Consider the following 21,762-nt stretch of genomic DNA (forward strand, 5'->3'; position numbering starts at 1 on the left):
GCTACTTTACAAATACGTATACCATGCAGCAGTAGATGCTACTTCATCAATATCAATATCAGCAGTAGGAAGCTACTTTCCAAATACTGATACCATGCAGCAGTATATAGCTACTTCATTAATGTTACCAAATTATCAGCAGTAGAAAGCTACTTTACAATACTGATACCATGCAGCACTAGATAGCTATTTCATCGATACAAATATCAACCGTAGAAGCTATACTGATACCATGCAGCAGTAGATAGCTACTTCATGTCTTCATCGATACAAATATCAGCAGTAAAGCTACCAATAGGCCTACTGATACGGTGTGATACCATGCAGCAGTAGATAGGCTCATCATAGCTACTTCGTCTATATCAATATCAGGAATAAAAAGCTACTTTTCAAATACTGATACCATGCAGCAGGTATATAGCTTCTGCTCTTGTACTGGCCGGACTCGATATAGAGTATTATGCCAGGCTTGTGCTACTTCATCGATACCAATATCAGCAGTAGAAAGCTATATAGCTATGCAGCAGTAGATAGCTATATTTGATCGATACAAATAACAGCTAATAACAACTGTAGAAGCTACTTTACAAATAATGATACCAGTATACCTACCATGCAGCAGTAGGTCTAGATAGCTACTTCATCGATATCAGCTAATATCAGCAGTAGAAAGCTACCGGTACTTTACCATGTTTACAATACTGATACGGTGTGATACCATGTAGCAGCTAGTACTTCATCTATATCAATATCAGCAGTAGAAAGCTACTTTTCAAATACTGATATCATGCAGCAGTATAATAGCTACTTCATCGATACCGATATCAGCAGTAGAAAGCTACTTTACAAATACTGATACCTGGCAGCAGTAGATACCGGTAGCTACTTCATCGATAGGCCCTACCATACCAATATCAGCTGTAGAAAGCTTCGGTACTTTACAAAAGTATTTCGTGATCCTGACATCCTCTTTTTAGGACATTTTTCAGTAGATATCCACGAAAAAATCTTATTCCCAAAATTTCAGTCGATTCCGATTTTGCGTTTGGGAGCTAGTTATGCATGATTAATATTTATGTGTAGGCATATTACTCCGATCCATAGACAATGTGTTCATTGTGTTGTAATTTCGTTCTGGTACACAGAATGAAATTAAATTTTCATGATATAGGCCTATTTGCTAAACATTATGTAGCCAGAGGTTTCCAGTGATATAAAAATCTCAACTTCTTTGGAGAAAGATGATGTTGTGGATCACGAAATGCCCTTTTCAAATATTTTAATTGTCTCTGCAATCGCTATCACCGTGATAAGGGGTGGTGCAATAATTATATGTACCCCGGGGTGGTGAATTATAGGGGGGGCAAAGATTTTTGGCAGGCCAACAGGTGGGGGCAAGCATTTTTTGGTAGGTCAAAAGGGGGGGTCAAGCGATCATTTTTGGCAGGTCGAAAGGGGGGGGGCAAGCAATTTTTGGCACAGATATTTGGGTAGGCCTACCGTTTCTATATTACGCCCTAAAAAGGCGTCAGGAAAACGTTAGGAACACGTTCAAATAGGCCTATGAAGGTGGGGCATAACGGAACACTTAACTTCGAGGATGCTCTGTGACGTCACCATTAATTAGCAATATCCCACCAAGCACAAAAACGTTTTAAAAACGTTTTAAATAAGTTATATTTTGGCTTTTGGTTTAGGAAAAAACATGTTAATAACATTAAAATGCCATAAAGTCATGATAACGTTTTAAAGGACAGCCGGCAGTGGACTTGGGAGTCCCCGGACCAGAAAACTCACTACAAGATTGATTACATAATGATTAATAACAAGTGGAAAAACTGCGTAACCAATGCTAGAAGTTTCCCAAGCGCGGATATCGGATCAGACCACCAGCTCGTTATGGCAAATGTAAGGCTCAAGTTTAAGATCAAAAGGAGACCAAAATACCCTAAACAGTATAACGTGTTTAGACTCAGAAGCCCCGGCATCAAGACAAACTATGAGATTGAAATTGGTGGAAGATTTGCGCCACTGATAAACCAGCAGGACATGGATACAGATACAATGTGGGAGGAAGTCAAATCAGCTTTCAGTGAAACTTCCTCAGCATCACCGCTGAGGAAATAAAAACAGCAGGTGACATAGGAATTGAAACTTTCCACCAACTCTGCAAGAAGATCTGGATCACTGAAACCTTCCCCGATGACTGGGGGAGGGCAATAATTACACCAATTTTCAAGAAAAAGATAAGCTGGATTGCGGCAACTACAGAGGATCAGCCTTCTCAGTCACGCATGTAAAGTCCTAACCCTCATCATCCAAAGGCGTATCATGAATAAAACAGAGCAAATTCGTTCTGAATCACAAGCAGGATTCAGACCTGGGAGATCAACCATCGACCAGCTCTTCACACTTCGACAGATAATGGAAAAGTACCTTGAGAAGAAGAAAGACCTTTACTGCTGCTATATCGATTTCGAGAAAGCCTTCGACTCTGTGTGGCAAGAAGGGCTTTGGAAGGCCCTCGGTTTCTTCGGCTTCTCCAGCAAAATCATAAGACTCTTGAAGGCTCTATATCAGAAATGCGGTAAGAGTTAATGGTGATCTAACATATTGGTTCAAGACACTGGTAGGAGTGCGTCAAGGCTGCGTAATATCTCCACAACTATTTAACATCTTGCTAGAACTATAGTAATGCAACTTACGCCCTTCACGAAAGCAACAAAGGCCTACTGTCCAAGGCCAGATCATCACCAACCTACGATTTGCTGATGACATTGCACTTCAAGAATTACGGAGAAGGAAGAAGACCTCCCGAACACTTGTCAATCTTGTTCATGACAGCAGTTCAATATTCGGATTAAAAATCAACATAGCCAAAACTGAAGTCCAGGTCATCAGCAGAGTACCAAAGCAAATCAACATCAATATAGATGAGAAACAACTTGTCCAGGTTGAAGAGTTCACCTACCTGGGAGGAACAATCAGCCAACATGGATTCCGCACAGATGACATAAAGCTCAGAATAGGGAAAGCAATAGGGGCTGTTCAGAAATTTCAAAACATATGGAATTTCAAGGACATCCAAACACATACCAAGACAGGGCTTTAAAAAGTCCTTGTCCTCTCAATATTGCTCTACGGAGCCGAGACCTGGACATTGAAGAAAGTCGATGAGGACAGACTACTCGTCTTTGAAATGATGTGTCACAAGACTGGACAAAATCGGTAACACAGGAAGCGCCCAGAGGGAAGCGCCTAGGTATCGAGCAATCTGTGGTTGATAAGGTAACTCAAAAAAGACTCTACTACTTTGGTCACATCCAAAGAATGACACCATCACGTTACCCCAAACTCCTGCTCGATGCTCACATCCATGGGGACAGACCCAGAGGTAGACCACCAAAACGATGGCTAGATTGCATCAAGGCTGACTGCACCAAATTAAACCTGAAGTCTGTGGTGGAGGCTAGTCACCAATCCATAAACAGACAGAAATGGAGGACCATCGTGAAACAGATGTCACCACTCAACCCCATGTTGGAGTGAACGGCATAGGTCAAGGTATAGGTCAACGTTATAAAACGTTTTGTATGAAAACACACTACAACAATATTTTTTAATGTTTTCAAAAAATGTTATTGTAAACTACTTTTGCAAACATTTTGGCAAATATTGTGTCAATACTTAAAAGGGCATTTCGTGATCCACAACCTCATCCCCCACTTTTCTCAAAAAAAGTTGAGATTATTATACCACTGGAAACCTCTGGCTACATAATGTTTATGTACAAAACATTTCTTGCAGATTAATTCGTTTAGCAAAGATATCGTGAAATTTGAATTTCGTTCTGGTGCACCAGAACGAAATTACAACGCATTGTCTATGTAGCAGTGTAATACACATGCATAACTCAGAAACGCAATATCGGAATCAACTGAAATTTTGGAAACAAGCTTTTTTCGTGGATATGTACTGAAAAATGTCATAAAAAGAGGATGCTATGATCACGAAATACTCCTTTAAATAACATTATGTTAAAATATTTGAACCCAGCAAACACAGAAATGTTCTTAAAATGGTTTTTTCAAAACCTCTTTATAACATTTAAAAGGGCATTTTGTGATCCACAGCCTCAACCCCCCACTTTTCTCAAAAAAAAAAGTTGAGATTTTTATATCACTGGAATCTCTGGCTACATAATGTTTATGTACAAAAAATTTCCCGGGAAAATTTCTTGCCGATTAATTCGTTTGGCAAAGATATCGTGAAATTTGAATTTCGTTCTGGTGCACCAGAACGAAATTACAACACATTGTCTATGGAGCAGTGTAATATACACATAATCATGCATAACTCGCAAACGCAAAATCGGAATCAACTGAAATTTTGGGAATCAGCTTTTTTCGTGGATATCTACTGACAAACGACATAAAAAGAGAATGCTAGGATCACGAAATACTCCTTTAAATGTCGGGTTTTATAAAGGTCATGAAAACGTTTTTAAAACGTTATTGAAAATATTTTGGGCAAACATTTTTCACAAAATATTTTTTAACCCCAAAATAACATTCTGTTTAGAATGTTTTGTATCAAGTTTTCAAGAATGTTTTTGGAATGTTATTAAAACGTTTTTATACCCTTTATATAACCCGCATTTAAACGTTTTCTGACAACCTTTTATAACCTTTTGCGAATGATGTCGAAAACGTTTTGTGTTTGCTGGGATGACTATAAAAATTGTTCAGTTGAAGTTTGTATTTACCTTTGATATACCACTAACCAATACAACTTGACTCTTACATGTACAATTTTTTATAAAAATGAAAAAATATTTTCAAAAAAAAATCCGTTTTCCCCATAGGGGGGCAAAACGGCACCCTGGGTTTAGTGCCTAAAGGTACATATCGCAACATTGGGTCAACATTTTAAGTAATATTTTCATTATAAAAATATTAAGTAGGCCTACCATCTCTAGTGGAGCGAGTGGGTCCCTATAATAGGCCTATCATCTGTAGGCCTAGTTATATGTAGGTCTACGACTATTAATCGATTACCAAAAATGTTAACATGATTAAGTATAGGCTACCCATCTTTGTGGAGTGAGTGGTTAACTTTTAATCATTAATTCTATCCGTGAGTGAAGATGTGTTATGTCCAATTGGGGCAATACGGAACCCTGTTAGCTCCTGTTCGTTATGTTCAATTGGGGCAAAACGGAACCCTGTTCCGTTATGCTCCACACCTAGGGGTTCCGTTTTGCCCCATACCCGATTTTTTAGTAATGGGTTGCATGCTAGGCCACGCAGTACATACAGCTGAAAGCTAGTACCTTCGTGTTACAATATACACATTTTTTTTTGGAATCCGATATTAGGCTAATGAAGTAAAATTTCAGCACAACAAACATAGGGCCTATAGGCCTACATATACGGTACGTCAGACGGTAGTAATTTTTTGACCCGAGTGCTCGGATAGCTTCGGATGTCAGTGGATTGTTTCAGATCAAATTGTAAATCCGCGTGGCCATACTTGTGTTCCTCAATATAATTTGCATAGATGGTAGTAATTGCCATGGCCTGTTACTTTTGCCCGTTATGCCCCACCTTCCCCTAGGCCTATAGGCCTATGTAAAATTTCCTGCTCGCTGCGCTCGCAATATGCCTATATATTAAAGCCAAGAATTTTCTGCTTTACAAATGCTAAATTCCGCTTTTCTCCGCTTTGTAATTTTAGCACATTTCGGACATAATAAACTTTCACAAGAATCTTGTGACGATCATTGCGATTTGCAAAGTTGGGATGGGTGATTGGGTATCATGGCTGCAATGGGAGGTATGACAGGCGTTGTAATGTAATTCTGTGACGGATTTTACTTTATTTTGATGAATTTTGAAGACCCATTTCATTTTTTCCCTTTTTCTAGGTCATTTTTGCTTATATTTTTTATTTTTTTCTCAGAAATGCGTTTTCCGCTTTACCTCCGAATTCCGCGATTTTCGCGGAATTTCCGCAACGCGGAAAATTCTTGGCTTTACTATATACTCATATAAGACAATTTAAGGTTTTAAATTCGGGTTCCCCAAAATCTTGCATGTGTAGGCCTAAGGGGGGAGGGGCCAAGATTTTTTGGCACCGTTAAGGGATCTAGAATGAGCGTTTATTGCGTTTCGACAGTATTATTTGTGGGACATGAGAGCACCTCAGACCTATCGAATTGCATTCTGAATACGAAGAATGTCTTTCTGATATCAAATAATTTTCATTTTTTGAAAATCACGATATAGGCCTAATACAAATTTTATGACAAATTATAAAAATTTGATATTTTTCAAATTTTTGTCCTCGAAGTAAATTATATAAATCTAATGATATATTCTTAAAGTGTATGTAGCTGGGAGGAAAAGCCCACGGTCAATTGAAAATGTTGACCTTTCATATTGAAGATATGGATTTTTTTCCCAAAAAGACCTAATTGTTTTGGGTGTTTTTGGAAAAAATCCATATACGAAAGGTCCAAATTTTCAATTGATCGTCGGCTTTTCATTCCACCTACATACACTTTAAATATAAATCATCAGATTTATAAAGTTTACTTCGAGTACTGTTAAATATCAAAATATCAATTTTAATGATTTGCCATAAAATGTGTATTAAATTGCGAATTTCAAAAATCAAAATTATTTGATATCAGAAGACATTCTTCGTATTCAGAATGTATTGATATGTCTGATGTTCTAATGTCCCAAAATAAATACTGGCCAAACGTTCATACCCCAGCCCTTAAGGAATCTGGAATGAGCGTTTTGAGCGTTTCGACAGTATTTTTTGTGGGACATGAGAGCACATCAGACATATCGAATTGCATTCTGAATACGAAGAATGTCTTTCTGATATCAAATAATTTACATTTTTTGAAATTCATGATATAATACAAATTTTATGACAAATTATTAAAGTTTGATATTTTTTCACATTTTTGATATACAACAGTCCTCGAAGTAAATTTTATAAATCTAATATTCTTAAAGTGTATGTAGCTAGGAGGAAAAGCCGACGATCAATTGAAAATTTTGACCTTTCATATTGAAGATATGGATTTTATTTTCCCAAAAAGACCTTATTTTTTTTCGTGTTTTCGGAAAAAAAATCCATATCTTCAATACGAAAAGTCAACATTTTCAATTGATCGTCGGCTTTTCACCTACATACACTGAAAGTATAAATCATCAGATTTATAAAGTTTACTTCGAGTAGCCTATAGACTACTCCGTAGTCCACTTGCCCATTGTCATGAATGTGCATACTTTGGATATTGCATTTAAGCTTAAAACTCCGATTTAAATAATTTGTGCACAATTGATAGATTTTCACAACTGATCATCTTTTCAGTCACCGTACTCCCTCTGTATGTTAGCTTCCCAAGTGGACTACTGACTTTGCCTTGAGAGTTAGGCCAATTTCTGGCCTAACTAAAATTGGTGATGATGTAATGCATCTTTAAAAATGAATCTGGCTTGTGATTGGTCGCCCAGATCTCGTTATTGTTTAAATCCTCCCGACGCGTACTGGTACCATTATAACTATACATGGTACACAACTATCTAGGGACTGCGGCGCTTTTGTGCTGGTGGATGAACGTATGCATCTAGCGCGTATTGTACCACCTTGCTTAGTCTTGTGGTTAGATTTTATTGATAAACAAGTATGATTGACAGTGTGTGAGTCCCGGGGTAAAGTTCTGCTTAAAAGTGAAAGTCCATAGTCGATTTTAAATCGTAATAAACGGGCAGATTCTAAAATTAGAATTGTTCAGTATTGGAGTGCCATTACAGTTATGCCATTATGATATGTTGCATTCAATAATATAAGCCTACGTATACTTTACTTTTACTGTCACAAATATAATTATATAAACTTTTTCATAACCATTTTATACTAGTATTTTGATGTAATAAATATCAGTATAAATTGAGTTCAACTGAATGCGTTCATCATGATTAATAACGTATTTTTATTTATCAAAAATCGACTATGGCATAGTCTAAGTAGCCTACTGTCAAATATCAAAATATAAATTTTAATCATTTGCCATAAAATGTGTGTATTACATTTGCGAATTTCAAAAGTCTAAATTATTTGATATCAGAAGGACATTCTTCGTATTCAGAATGCAATTCGATATGTCTGATGTGCCGGCATAATGTCCCACAATAAACGCTAATAGGCCTACCCCACCCCTTAAAGGGGGGTGAGGTTGCACGTCGAACGGGGCCGGGGCAAGCGATTTTTGGCAGACCATTTTGAGAATCCACCACCCGGGGGTAGGGCCTACACATATTTATGCACCACACAAGTATAAAGCGCGGGCGATGCATCGCAAAAATCGCGGGAAAATTCGGCGATTGCCTATCAGAGCTCCTATCGCATCGCTTTCCAAAAGTGTTTCATCGCAATCGCTCGGCGATCGAGTATAAATTCAGCTTGGTGACGTCATGGGTGACAAGCTTGAAGTAACGGATTACGGAACGGTCAGGGTGCATTTTCTGAAAATTTGTGAAAATGTTTGCCTCAATTTCTCTATGATAATTGCCGTTTTACATTGGTTTATTTATGTGTATCTTTATCAGTAATTCTCTTGGATTGTAGGCCCTACAGGTAAGATCAACGACTGTTTCAAAACTATCCAATTTAATAAGTACAGCTATAGAAAAATTATCAAATTCGTGGACATCGTGTAGACTGCGGAACTCAGTCCTCTGATAGTCAGTCATTTATCTTTTGGTCGTTATAATATATGACTATCATTTGAGGACTGAGTTGTTATAATATATTTTCCGAGGAGCAATTTCAGACAATAGCTGGGGATTAGTGGGGCAGAGGTTATAATCTATTGAATCCTTTCATGACCACTGAAGCATAGTCAATAGGTAACCCAGGCAAACCTTAGTTAACACATTTGCTAGTCGGTCAAATTCGCCGACAATGTCAATGCATTTTTACATAGAAATTTAAAACAAGTGCCCGAAGAAAGAAATCTACATAAATATGTTTTCTATACTTCACTTGACCCAAATATATGATTTTTTATGGTGATAAGTCACCCGCACATGGAATTTTAGAGGATTTGGATAGCATTTCCATTAAAAAAGCTGCTATCATAATGAGACTAAGATCTAGAAACACCCCCGAAATGCCGTTTTGGGGAATTTTGCTAGCTGAAACTTTTTGATGAAAGTCAATCTTTTACTTTGACAAGATGTAACTTTGCTACGGAAAGTGCTATGAAAAAATGGTTTTCAGTTTTGGCTTTGTTTACTCAAGGGCTTTAATTTGATATATAAAATGATGCAGTTTGATGGCAAATTTAAATTCACCTAGCATACCTATAGTCAAGTCTGCCACTTTGAGGTCAAGGACATGCACTACCTGCTCACCTCAGCCTCAGGTTCCCGAGATAAACTCGGGGTCCAAGAGTAATTTGGGCCCTGACTTAGTAACTCGGGGGTCCAAAATACTAACATGCACATTTTTGAAAATGACTTGACATACTTGTGGCTTGGAAATTGGATAAAAGAACTTGTTATTTTCACTTGACTTGCACAAAATGTCTTGTTACTAATACCAGATCTAATGTAACAGTGACAAATGATTGTCATTTCCTGGGATCACAAAAACTAGATAATTGATACATACTGTATTTCGTCAAATAGTCGCCCCCCTCAAATAAACGCCCCCAACACTTTTTTCAACCAAGATGTTTAAAAAATTCTGATATTTCCATGCTATCTTGTGTAGTAAGCTTACCAAGTTCCTCACATGGTCAGCAGCAATAAATGGCAAAAATCTGCATTGGAAACCCGGAAGTGAACCAAAAGTCAGTGTCAAAAGTTCATAGTTTGTCATTTTAGCATGAATTTTAAGCTTACCTAATGATTTTAACGGGAATTGTCGTGCTAAAAATGACCTCTAATAAACTCCCCCCTTTGGGAAAATGTAACGCCCCTGGGGGCGTTTATTTGACGAAATACGGTAATAAAATAATAGAAATACACAGTATAAAATACTAGCACTTTTATTTGAGTGAGTGACCCGTCCTGCCCCCAGGGTTGTCGCCAAATTTGTTACTGAATTCAGATTGAATGAAAGATGTTACCCCTTTGTTGTGATAATTTTTTTGCCAAGTCATTAGCAACATTGGGCATTGAACCAGAAGCACCTCTCACCACCACTATCAGCGGCGTAGCTGGGATTTTTTCCAGGAGGGGCAAGACTGTATGGGGCCACTTGGGGGGCAGGGCCCAAATAAACCATTTTTGCCAGGCTTATTGATAATAATCGTATGGTATTGCATATCGTATGGATTCCCCATCTCTCTGCCCTTCCTCTCCCTCTCTTCCTCTCTTTTCCTCTCTCTCCCTCTTTTTTCCTTGCACTAGGGGGCGGGGCCCAAATAGGCAATTTTTGCCAGGGGCAGTTGCTCCCCCCCCACCAGCAGCTACACCACTGACCACTATATATTGAACTGTCTTCACCCATGATTGCATGGATTTAACTTTTTAAACATGCTTTCTCCTCAGAAAAGATAATTCTACACAACATCAAAATGGATGCTATGAATGAATTCTCGAATATCAGCAATGTAGAGCAGTTGTTGGCTATAGCTGGGATGCTAGCCCATGAGAATGGCACACTTCAACAAGATCCAACAGGTACATGTATGGTATACGTACATGTTATTAAACTTGTACAATGTACCATCATCATGATGTGTGTAAAAATGAGAGCATGTTCTTAGTTAATAGTCATCATTGACTTTGTTTATTTATTTATTTCTTATTTAACCTGGGGTGACCAATCAATGCACTGGCACTAGGGTGATTCAGAAATACATAAGTTTTTATTTTTTGATGGGCCAACATCTAATTTTGGTGTAAAAATGCATCATGCAAAATGTCATAAAATTTAGATCAACTATGGAGGGTGTGCTCGGGTTTTGAAGTTTTATGCAAAGTCAATAGGGTTTTAGTGCAAAATTTTTCTCCAACAGTTTTTTCACACAAAGCCTCAACTTATGTGGATGAATTTCTCAGGTGTGTTAGATGCACATGTTTCCTATGTAAACCCATCGGAATTAAATCACCAAGTTCAAGATTGTCTGTAATAATGAACAAAGTACATTCACTGAAGAAGGAGTGAATCCTCTTAGTAGCACTGCTGATAGTTCAACTTCTTGTAATAGTTAATGCAAAGGCAGATGAAAAAACTCATGAATATTAACAAAGGCATATCCACTAGCTATTACAGGTTGTAACTGGTTGTTACTTAATTATCTAGTAGTACATGTATGAAAGAAGAAGACCTCCCACCACCAGACATCAAGTTGATATTGCAGGCTCCCATAATGCTTTCCTGTATAATGCTAGGATTTCTGGCAATTATGACAGTTATGAATAGAGCCATTTGACCATTAAACTCAACTCTAGAGATACAATGCACCATGGGAAGAGGAGATATGGACATTTTGTCTTCTCTATAGTATTTCCAAGTGGATGACCTGAAAACACAATAGAGAATATTTATACCATTCATTCATTCATTCTATTATAGGCTATCCTTATTATAATATTTTCCTGTGGCCTAGAGGACTGGCCAAATGTTTTGGCTGTTCTGTCTACTGCTTTCCCACCATTGAAACAATTGAGATAAATTTTGAATTTTCTCCGCTTGTCAATATTTTCATTTACTTTTTTTCTTACATATTTGTTTCATGAATACCTAAGACTACATGCTAACAGTTTATAGCATAGTTGGATAAGTTAATTATTACTTTCTGGTGGTTGAGTGAAAATTACTAAAAATCCTTGTAGACTGCACATACAAAACTTCAAAGCCCGGGTGCACCCTCTAAAAATTATTTGAATTTCATGAAATTTTGCATGATGTATTTTTACACCAAAAGGAACAATATTAGGGGTTGGCCCGTTAAAAATCAAAACTTTTGTATTTTTGAATCACCCTAACTGGCACTGTTCTCCCTTGTAAATTATTTACAAATTTTACCATATTTGGTGAATCTATTTCAGGGTTGCTTGATTTAAATCACATTAATTTATATTGTGATTTAAAACACATGATATTTTTCAAAAAAATCATTGATTTAGATCAGCTTTCCTCTTACCATGTAAGTTAATTTCTGTCTTTTAAATTAACTGTTTTATCATTTTGTATTTAACTCCTAATGCTTCTACAACTTTTGGATACAATTACAATACTTCTATGATGATATTTTATCTATTGCTTAAAATTCATCTTCACATTTCATATGTGATTTAAGGGGGTACTACACCCCTCGATAAATTTGTGTCTATTTTTGCATTTTTCTCAAAAACTAATAACACAGTGGTAACAAAATTTATGTATTATAGGGGCAAGGAATGCAATTACTACACTGGAATTTCAGTGACCCAAGACAAGCGGTTTGTTATATATGATAAGAAATAAGGTACATTTTTGTACCGCTAGGATGTACCTCATTTCCTATCATATATACTGAACCGTTTGTCTTAACGCGGCTGTGTACTCTAGCCATTGTTTCTTTCTCAAAATTGAGTTTTTATGATATGTTTGTGCCTTGTTATATGTTTTTTATAAATACAAGGAATGAAAATCCAGATTTGTAAACTCCAACTGCAATATTTTAAGGATTTTATTTCACTATTCCACTCGTGTTTGAAATTGAAAAGGAAAGAAAATCTTTGTTGTACCAGCAAGGTACACGCGCAAGAACAACTCATCGCGTTGCGTATCGCGCAATTTGTTAACTTGACAAATACGCTGGACGATACGCTGACGCTTATCTGCATGCGTGGCGCATCTTATGGAAACACCACGGAAGCACTGATTTCACAAAAACCTAGTGGTCAAATGGCTCCGCTTTTAGCTGATAAAATGTGGGTTTTTCAAGTTCTTTCCCCGATTTAAATATCAAGTTATGAATGGATTTCGCTCAAACTTCTCAAGGGGCTGTGGATTTACCCGATGTTCACGTAATATAAGTTACAAAAGCGAAAACTGTCGATTCTCCTGTGAGATTCGATGAAAGTGCAAAATGTGACCACTTTAAACTTCAACGGCCATTATTTCAATGTTCATTTTCTCGGTAAAATGACGATTTAGGTACACGATAACTCAATAAATACAGCATCTATAGGTAAGCAAATATGATCATCGTAAAAAGCATGATCGACTCAAGAAACGGTTTTCTCATTTTTTCATATTTTGGTCTATTTCCGATTTTGGGCATCATTTTGTGCAAATAGGCGTTTTGAATTTTAAAAGTTCATTTTGATGCCTTATATGGTCAATATCTCAAAACATAAGGCCAATATCAAAAAAATAAAAAAACGTTTTTGGAATGGAGCCTCAAGATTGAGCTAAAAACAAAATAAAATATTTTGGATAGAGTGTTTTTTTGTTATGATGTACCTAACAAATATTGCCAAAAACTCACTTTTTGTGATTTTCTTCAAAATTGTTGTTTTTACCCCAAATCTGTATTTATATTAAGATTTATTGATGTCTTGCCTTCATAAAATGTATACTTTTATATGTTTTTGCGAATAATTACAAAGTTATTGCACTTTTACTACATGCGTATCTGAGAGTACACAGCCACCTTAAGTCACTGAAATTTCAGTGTAGTAATTGGATTCCTTGCCCCAATAATATACACAAATTTTGTTACCAGTGTGTTATTATTTTTGGAGAAAAATGCAAAATTTATCACAAATTTACCACAGGGGTGTAGTACGTACCCCCTTAAGTTAACAAGTTTTGAATTTTGTAAATACCTGATAGGATTGTGCATACACTGTATGTCTACATTCCACTGGTCTCTTTTGACTCTATCATGGGGTACATAGCAGTTCTTGGAATCAAAACAAAAACAAAAAAATTGATTTAAATAAAACAAATTTTGTGATTTTTTTTAAATATAAAAAAAATCAGCAATCCTGGGCTATTTAAATTTAAAGCCCAAGATTTTCCGCTTTACAAATGTAATTTGAAGTCTGCTTTTTACTTGTAAATTTTGCGATAATAAAATTCGGATCAGGTGATTGCAGTAGGGACTAGGTATGGCTGTGATTGGAGATTCTTAGATCGATATGCAGTGCCACCAACTAGGGTGGGTGGGATAACTGGGTGCATTACCCCGGGGTCCTAGGGGCCCCAAGGTGAAAAAACATACTTTACTATGGGGCAGTAAAAGCAAAGAAAAGGGACCTCAGGGGCCTGTAAAAGGTTAAGAAAAGATACCTTGTAATTAAAGCATATTTTCTTTGCTTTATTATATGGGCCAACAAAGGTCTCTTTTCTTGTCCATTAGGCCTAAGGTATCTCTTCTTAGCTTTTCACAGGCCCTCGGAGGTCTCTTTTTGTCTCGCCTGATAAGGTCACCCAGGGGTCATCTGAGGTCAAATTGCTAAAAACTGTCGTATGGGCATGAAACTTGGGGGTACAGTCAACAGTCAGAGTAAAATTTGTTGAAATGTCATTTCAGGGTCATCCGAGGTCACCCAGGGGTCATCTGAGGTCAAATTACTGAAAACTGTTGTATGGGCATGAAACTTCCAAAGTTGGCCACTCATTTTAAAGCTTTTTCACTAAAAATTCCTTCTAATACATTGTAAACAGCCCCCACCTTGCCAAAAAATACAAACGATCACGGTAGTTTAATTTGTTGGTCCATTTTATCTTTATACAGACAATGCTGACAATTCTGAACCCAAGGAAACACCCAGTGTTGTACCACAGAAAAATATTCAACAAAAGAAGAAGAAGAAGTCATCTGGAAAGAATCTGGCAGTAACTGAGAGAAAAGTAAACCAGGTTAAGATGCAAGGAGGTCAAAGGTCAACCTCCCAGTCACCACAAGATAAAACATTTGCATGCCATCTATGTCAAGGCAAGAGCTTTGCAAGCAGTAAATATTTACGAGCACATGTACGAACAATTCATGAAGGTAATAAGCGAGTGTTCAATTGTGAAATCTGTGGAGCATCATTCACCTCATATAGACAGAAATATATTCATGTTCAGGACCTTCATCCCAGTGGTGAAAATTCAGAACCTCATCCCCACTGTAGAAAATCAGAACCACAAATCTGGCTAGGCCACTGTGACTATTGTAAAAAACCATTCAAATCAAGAGCTTGCTTAAAAGATCACATAGAAACAATACATGAAGGCAAAACGTTCAGTTGTTCTATTTGTGGTGTAACTCTAAAGTGGAAAAAAAAACATGAAATACCACTTGTGGACGGTCCATAAGATTGGAGACAAGCCAGTCCAAAAAAATTTGAAAAAAAAACATGTGATGAATGTGGTGCAACATTTTCCTCAAATCAGAAATTAAAAGATCATCTATTTACAATTCATAACCAGTTAGATGTATACAAATGTAAGTATTGCACGAAGGCATTTGCTACGGGCCCTGAATTTCATGTACATATGCGAATTCATCCAGAGTATGTAAAGTACCAATGTAGTGTATGTAAAATGAGGTACGCGACATTATATGGTTATAACAACCATATCAAAGCCAAGAAGCATGCACAAGTGAAAAACAGACCCATAGATTTTAAAGACCTGTCATGCTATATTTGTGGGAAGCAATACACTGACTATGTAGGATTACACAATCATTTAGTTTCTCAAGCTAACAATCCAGGATATAGTTGCCATTTGACAGATTTTATGTGTAAAATGTGTAAAAGAATCTTTGCCAATAAGATGGATCTAATCGAACACTGTAAATCTGAACACATAACCAGGAGACGGAAAGTCAACAGACCTATCCGTCAATGGCGGGGTAAAAGGGCAGGGGATTACACAATGCTGGCTGATGGCAGGAAGAAGTGTAACATTTGTGGGAAGGTGATGGCGAAGCTTACCTATATGAAATACCATACTCAAATGCATAAGGGAGTAAGGGATTACAAATGTGACGTATGCGGTTATGCCTCCCAGTATCCATCCAGAATACGAGAGCATAGAAGGGCCCATTTTGGCGACACATTGTTTTTCTGTAAGATTTGTGCCTTGCCTTTCAGAACAAGGGGTATATGTACTCGACATGAATACACACATAAAGAAGTGCCCAAGCCCATATGTAGTAAGTGTGGCAAGGAATTTCCTAACAAGTGGAGCTGCCTGCAACATGTCAAAATATGTGGAGAGCCGTTGGTGAAAGTAACAAATAGAGTGGATCAAAAACAAAAAGAATGGGAGCGGCTTATGGTGAAATCTTGTAGTACAGGTGGTGATGATGGTGAAAACAGGCAGGATTGTAATGATGGGGGTGAAACCACCCATGATAGTGATGATCATGGAATCAAACAGAGTGGTGATAATGGTGCAACACATTTGAATCATGAGACTGTTGATTCTGGGCAAATGTACTTTAAATGTACAAGTTGCACTAAAGAGTATAGATTTAAGCGATGGTCAACAGCATGCGAACTTGCACATAAATTGTTGCCATGTTACGAGTGCAGTGGGTGTGGTGAAAGTTTTTTTATTGACTGGCCATTTGTGAATCATCTCAAGAATTGTGAGAAGCGAAAGATGGCTGAAGATTGTATTGAAAAAGAGGAAGAGAATGAATTCATTGTGGATTATTATAGTGAAGAGAGGGAAAATATAAATGCAGGAAATTTTCGAAATCGGTACAAATGCAGAGTTTGCTTCAAGGAATTTAGACATAGTCACTGGTGGGTACAATGTGAAGCAATGCATAAGCTTAAGGAAATTGACAAATCTGGGGACAATCGTAGTGTTAAGTAAATGCAGCGGTTGTGGAGTGAAATTATTTACTGACTTCCACTTTGTGAAGCATCTCCAGACATGCAAGAAGATGGACGAGGCGGAGAAACAGAAGATGGACGAGGTGGAGAAACAGAAGATGGACGAGGCGGAGAAACAGAAGATGGACGAGGCGGAGAAACAGAAGATGGACGAGGCGGAGAAACAGAAGATGGACGAGGCGGAGAAACAGAAGATGGACGAGGCGGAGAAACAGAAGATGGACGAGGCGGAGAAACAGAAGATGGACAAGGCGGAGAAACAGAAGATAGACAAGGCAGAGCACATGAATGTAAAGAAGCATATATGCAGTGCTTGTGGAGCAAAATGTTTTACTGACTTCATCTTTATGGTGCATCTTAAGAAATGTATGGAATGGAAATTGGCAGAGGCTAGTAGTACAAAAAATAAAGAGGTGGAATTTCTGAAGAAAATACGTCGATGTGGTGGTTGTGGAGCACAGTTATTTACAGAAACTACCTATAAAAAGCATCTTGAGAACTGTAAGAAAATGCACAGCAAACCTATCATCCATGCATGCAGTGGTTGTGGAAAAGAATATTCTAATGACTCGCTTTTTGTGATGCATCTTAAGAAATGTATGAAATGGATAATGGCAGAAGCTAGTAGTACAAGAAATAAAGAGGTGGAATTTCTGAAGAAAATGCACAAGGCTGAGCATGAGAAAATTAAGCGTAAATGCGGTGGTTGTGGAGCACTGTTTTTTACATCATTTACCTTTAACATGCATCTTGAGAAGTGTAAGTTTATGCAGAGCACATATAAGAAACCTATCATCGTTCATTCATGCAGTGGTTGTGGAGTGGAATGTTCTAATGACTTGAGTTTTATGAAGCATCTGGAGAAATGTAAGATTTGGATAATAGCAGAGGATAGTAGTATAAAAAAGGAAGAGATGGAATTTCTCAGCAAAATGCACAAGGCAGAGTATAACAAAAAGCTGCGTAAATGCAGTGGGTGTGGCCAGGAATATTTTTCTAATATGACATTTGCTCAGCATCTTCAGATATGTAACATATGGATGATGGCAGAGGCTAGTAGTATCAAAAATACAGAGGAGCAATTTCTCAAGAAAATGGAAGGTGCTTTGAAAAGAAAGTCAGTGGCAAGTGAGAAAGTGTCTAAGACTGTCAAGCATCATAGTGATCAAGTGCTAGAGATTGACAAGCATCATACTGACAAAATGCTGACAACAAAAACTAACAAGCGTGGTAGTAACAGAGTGCAGGCAACAGAGGCTGACAAGCTGAGCTGCAGTGTATGTGGTCAGGAATTTCTTTATGACTGGTTATATGCAATACATCTCATTAGATGTTCAAAATGGACGGAGGCAGAGGATAGTGATGCCAAATTTGAAGAGAACGATTTTCTTAAGAAAATATACAAGAGAGAAAATGCAGTACAAATGTTGTATAAATGCAGGGGTTGTGGACTGGAATGTGCTTCTTACCAGACATTGGTGACACATTTTCTTACCTGTAAGGAATGGAAGGTGTTTGATATTTCTGAAGATGAAAGGATAGCGTTAGACTCAGTAATGAATGCTTACGGGACATCTACAGCATCAGGGAAGGTGAGTGTGTGTCAGGAAAAGGCTGACCCTAATTACAGATGCAGATGTTGCTCTAAGAAATTTAAAATAATAGACTATTGGAGAGCATGTGAATCATCACATAAAGCTACTAGTAAAGTAGAAGTTGTGTGTCATCAATGTAGTGGTTGTGGACGGGAATTTATTACGGACTCAACATTTGTGAGACATCTTTATTATTGTGAGAAATGGAAGATGGCAGAGCCTAGCAGCACCAAAGATGAAGAGCAATTTATTTTGGAATTGTACACAACGGAAGATGGGTCCGGGACAATTTTTGTTGATGAATCAAGTCTTGAAGACAAAATGTCAGATGATGAATCAGATGAAATAAGTCCCAATGGTGGAATCAACAAAATATTTGATGATGTAGTAATATCTGATAGTGATGATGAAGATCTAGGGCAAATACCATGCACAACTGGTGATCAAAGTATTGATTTCACCGATTTGACGAGAAAAAATTATCCAGACAGCTGGATTCCAATGAGACGTAAATTTAGAAAGGAGATGATTATGGTTACAAAGCATCCCAAAGAAGAAAGTGTCAGTGATCAGCCCATACATATTGGAGAAATTGTTGATTTAAATGACATTGTTATTATGGATCAAGAGCAGAATGATGAGGGAGTTGATGGAGTTTCTGAGAAACTTGAAAAAGAGCAGAATAATACACAAAGATGTGATGAAAATTCCCAGGTTTCTGGGAACATTAATCCAGAGCAGAGTGATGAAGGAGGAGGTGAAAGCTCATATGGAATGATTGAACTCGTATCACAGAATGATACAGCAGGAATTGAAGTAGTTATGTATCCAGAGCAGATTGATACAGACAATCGGATTGCTGATAAGATGGAAGGAGGCGGATTCTTTGATCAGATTGAGTTCATGTAGCATAGAAAGGTTTTGGTTTATTGTTTTTTTATTGTTGTTGTTGTTGTTGTTGTTGTTGTTGTTGTTGTTGCTGTTGTTTGTTTGTTTGTTTGTTTTGTTTTTGAAAACAGAAGGAACTTCCATAAATTTATTATATTGTTTTGCCATGAAGTTGGAGTGTCTTTCAGAACATCCAGAATTAAATGAAATTACCAAGTGGGGAAATGTAAGTACATGTATAAGAAGTGAAGGCCATATACCATTAATCTGTTATTAATTTTACAAAGGTTTTACGTTCTCAAAAGTTTCTTGATGAATGGGTGTAGGTCTATACTAGTTTCTGGGTTTATAGTAAGCTGTTATTTTAATAGTTATTCAACATTCTGCAAAAATCATTAAGTAAATGTGTGACTAGACTGCTTTGCATTCCTTTTTTAAACAATTCACACCAGTCCATGCAAAAAACCAAAGATACTAAAACACAACACATCCCCAGTGACTGCCCTGCCCAGAGAATAGCAAGCTGTTGGATCAGAACAGGATTGGTGGATTTTCCATGGTCAGATGGATTAGAAGGATGATAAATTTAAATGGTCTACTTCATTAGATTTGTGACCAAAACTGACCAGTGACGGTGCTACAGAGGAGGGGGAGGGGGAAGCATTTGCTCCCAAAAATATTTTTCTTCCACTTTTGAGGCAAAAATCACACAAATTTCCACGTTTTGCAGCAAGGACTGAAATCCCTGTTTAGGGTGTGAAACTAGGAGTGTGTTACAATGTACCCGTTTAGGGTATCATTTTAGCCAAGGCTTAAATCCTTGCGGGTGCTTTTCAAAAGTTGATTATCGTGGATGGTGTACAGGCCACAATGGGAGTGACCCCCTCCCCGGGCCTTGATATGATTGGTGCATCCTACTTTAGATGAAGACAAATGGGGGATGGAGCTGTCAATCAGGTCACACCCCTTTAAAGAACTGTAGCTATTGGTTGACTTGTACATACATGTACAGTGGAACCTTGTATTGTAAATGCAAAATCTGTTATTACAAAAAACCTGATAACACAAAGTGATTTTGAAGTCCCTGGCATTGTGTATGTTAAAGTACCTGAATCCAGACAACACAAACTGAAATCTGTAGCCCCCATAGATTTTGTGTTATAAAGAGGTTCCAATGTATAGTGTTTTTTGAGTAGTGCATATGGGAATTATTAAAACTACAGGTAAATTAGGCAATTCTTATCCAAGCTCGAACACTCAGAATGCTAGTGGTTCTGCGTTAAACACGCGCGCACATAGCGGGCACACACCTTATATTGTGTACCTGCGTAGTACGCTACATGGACGCAACAGGTATGTTCGAGCTTGGCCAAGAATTACTTAATTTTACCTGTAGTTGTTATTAAGTTGGTGTAGTGCAAAGTACACAATTGATAATTGCATGAACAATGAATTACACTGATGAGGGATCATCTGATTAATGTAACTGCTTTTTGTGAAAAAAATTACGCATGATCATCATTCAATGTTTAAGATTTTGAGTCGTGTATACTATACCATTTTTCACCTTGATGTTTCAGGATTGTCAACACATTGAAGCAGCTGTTTTGTGCGTGCATCTATGGCATACTGGTGTCTTGAAGCGTGTGCATGTGTAAGCCAGCACTTTGAGCGAACACTGTCGATTTGAAGCTGCGCCCAATATAAAGTGCACTGATATCACTGCCACACCAGGATGAAAATGGTATAAATTGGTTGTTACTGCATTCCAGAGTTTACCATATTTCACCTCTGTCCATGTAGAAAAGTTTTATATGATACTAGAAATAAGAACTGTATATAAACATAATGTCACAGCAATTAAAACTAAATATCCAGATGGTGTTCCTATGATTAATACCAATTTTTACACAGTTACATTATAAAAGTACACTAAAGGGGATTATTAAACCCGAAATGAACGATCTTATAAATAATGAAATTGGTAAATATTCTTCAAATTGTTGTCATAAAATGTTCACTCACACAAAATGGTATTGGCCAAATATGTTGTGTTTATCAGGTAAGCAGCAATTTTGACATACTGTAAAAGTAGAAATTTTCGCGAGGTTTTTATACGCGAATTTCGCGAGTGGACATAAAATCGCGAAAATAAAAACTCACGAAAATAACCTTTTGCTTTAGGTTTCTATTGTATCAATATCAAAACCGCTTGCACAATTAACAAAATCTTCAAAATCGTGAAAATATCTTCTCGCGAAAATATTGACTTTTACAGTACAGTAATGTCATCCTCATAATTGACACATTATGTCTCAGCTCCCCATAGAACTCCATGTTAAACAGCCAAAATAGCCAGTGTGGTTTCTTTTGTATTTTCTTGTTATTTCGGCTTAAAATTGACAAAATCC

At 37.3% G+C, this 21,762-nt stretch overlaps 1 protein-coding gene across 1 annotated transcript; it reads left to right on the forward strand.

The window, feature by feature from the left end:
* The first annotated feature begins 8,503 nt into the window (after positions 1-8,503).
* Positions 8,504-21,497, forward strand: LOC140149233 (uncharacterized). The gene is made up of 3 exons (XM_072171461.1): positions 8,504-8,658; positions 10,581-10,712; positions 14,768-21,497. Exon 3 carries the CDS (start codon positions 16,709-16,711, stop codon positions 19,370-19,372), a length of 2,664 nt encoding a protein of 887 aa, XP_072027562.1. The 5' UTR covers positions 8,504-8,658; positions 10,581-10,712; positions 14,768-16,708; the 3' UTR covers positions 19,373-21,497.
* Positions 21,498-21,762: the final 265 nt, after the last annotated feature.

Source organism: Amphiura filiformis, chromosome 1 (genome assembly GCF_039555335.1).
Source record: "Amphiura filiformis chromosome 1, Afil_fr2py, whole genome shotgun sequence".
Taxonomy (NCBI): domain Eukaryota; kingdom Metazoa; phylum Echinodermata; class Ophiuroidea; order Amphilepidida; family Amphiuridae; genus Amphiura; species Amphiura filiformis.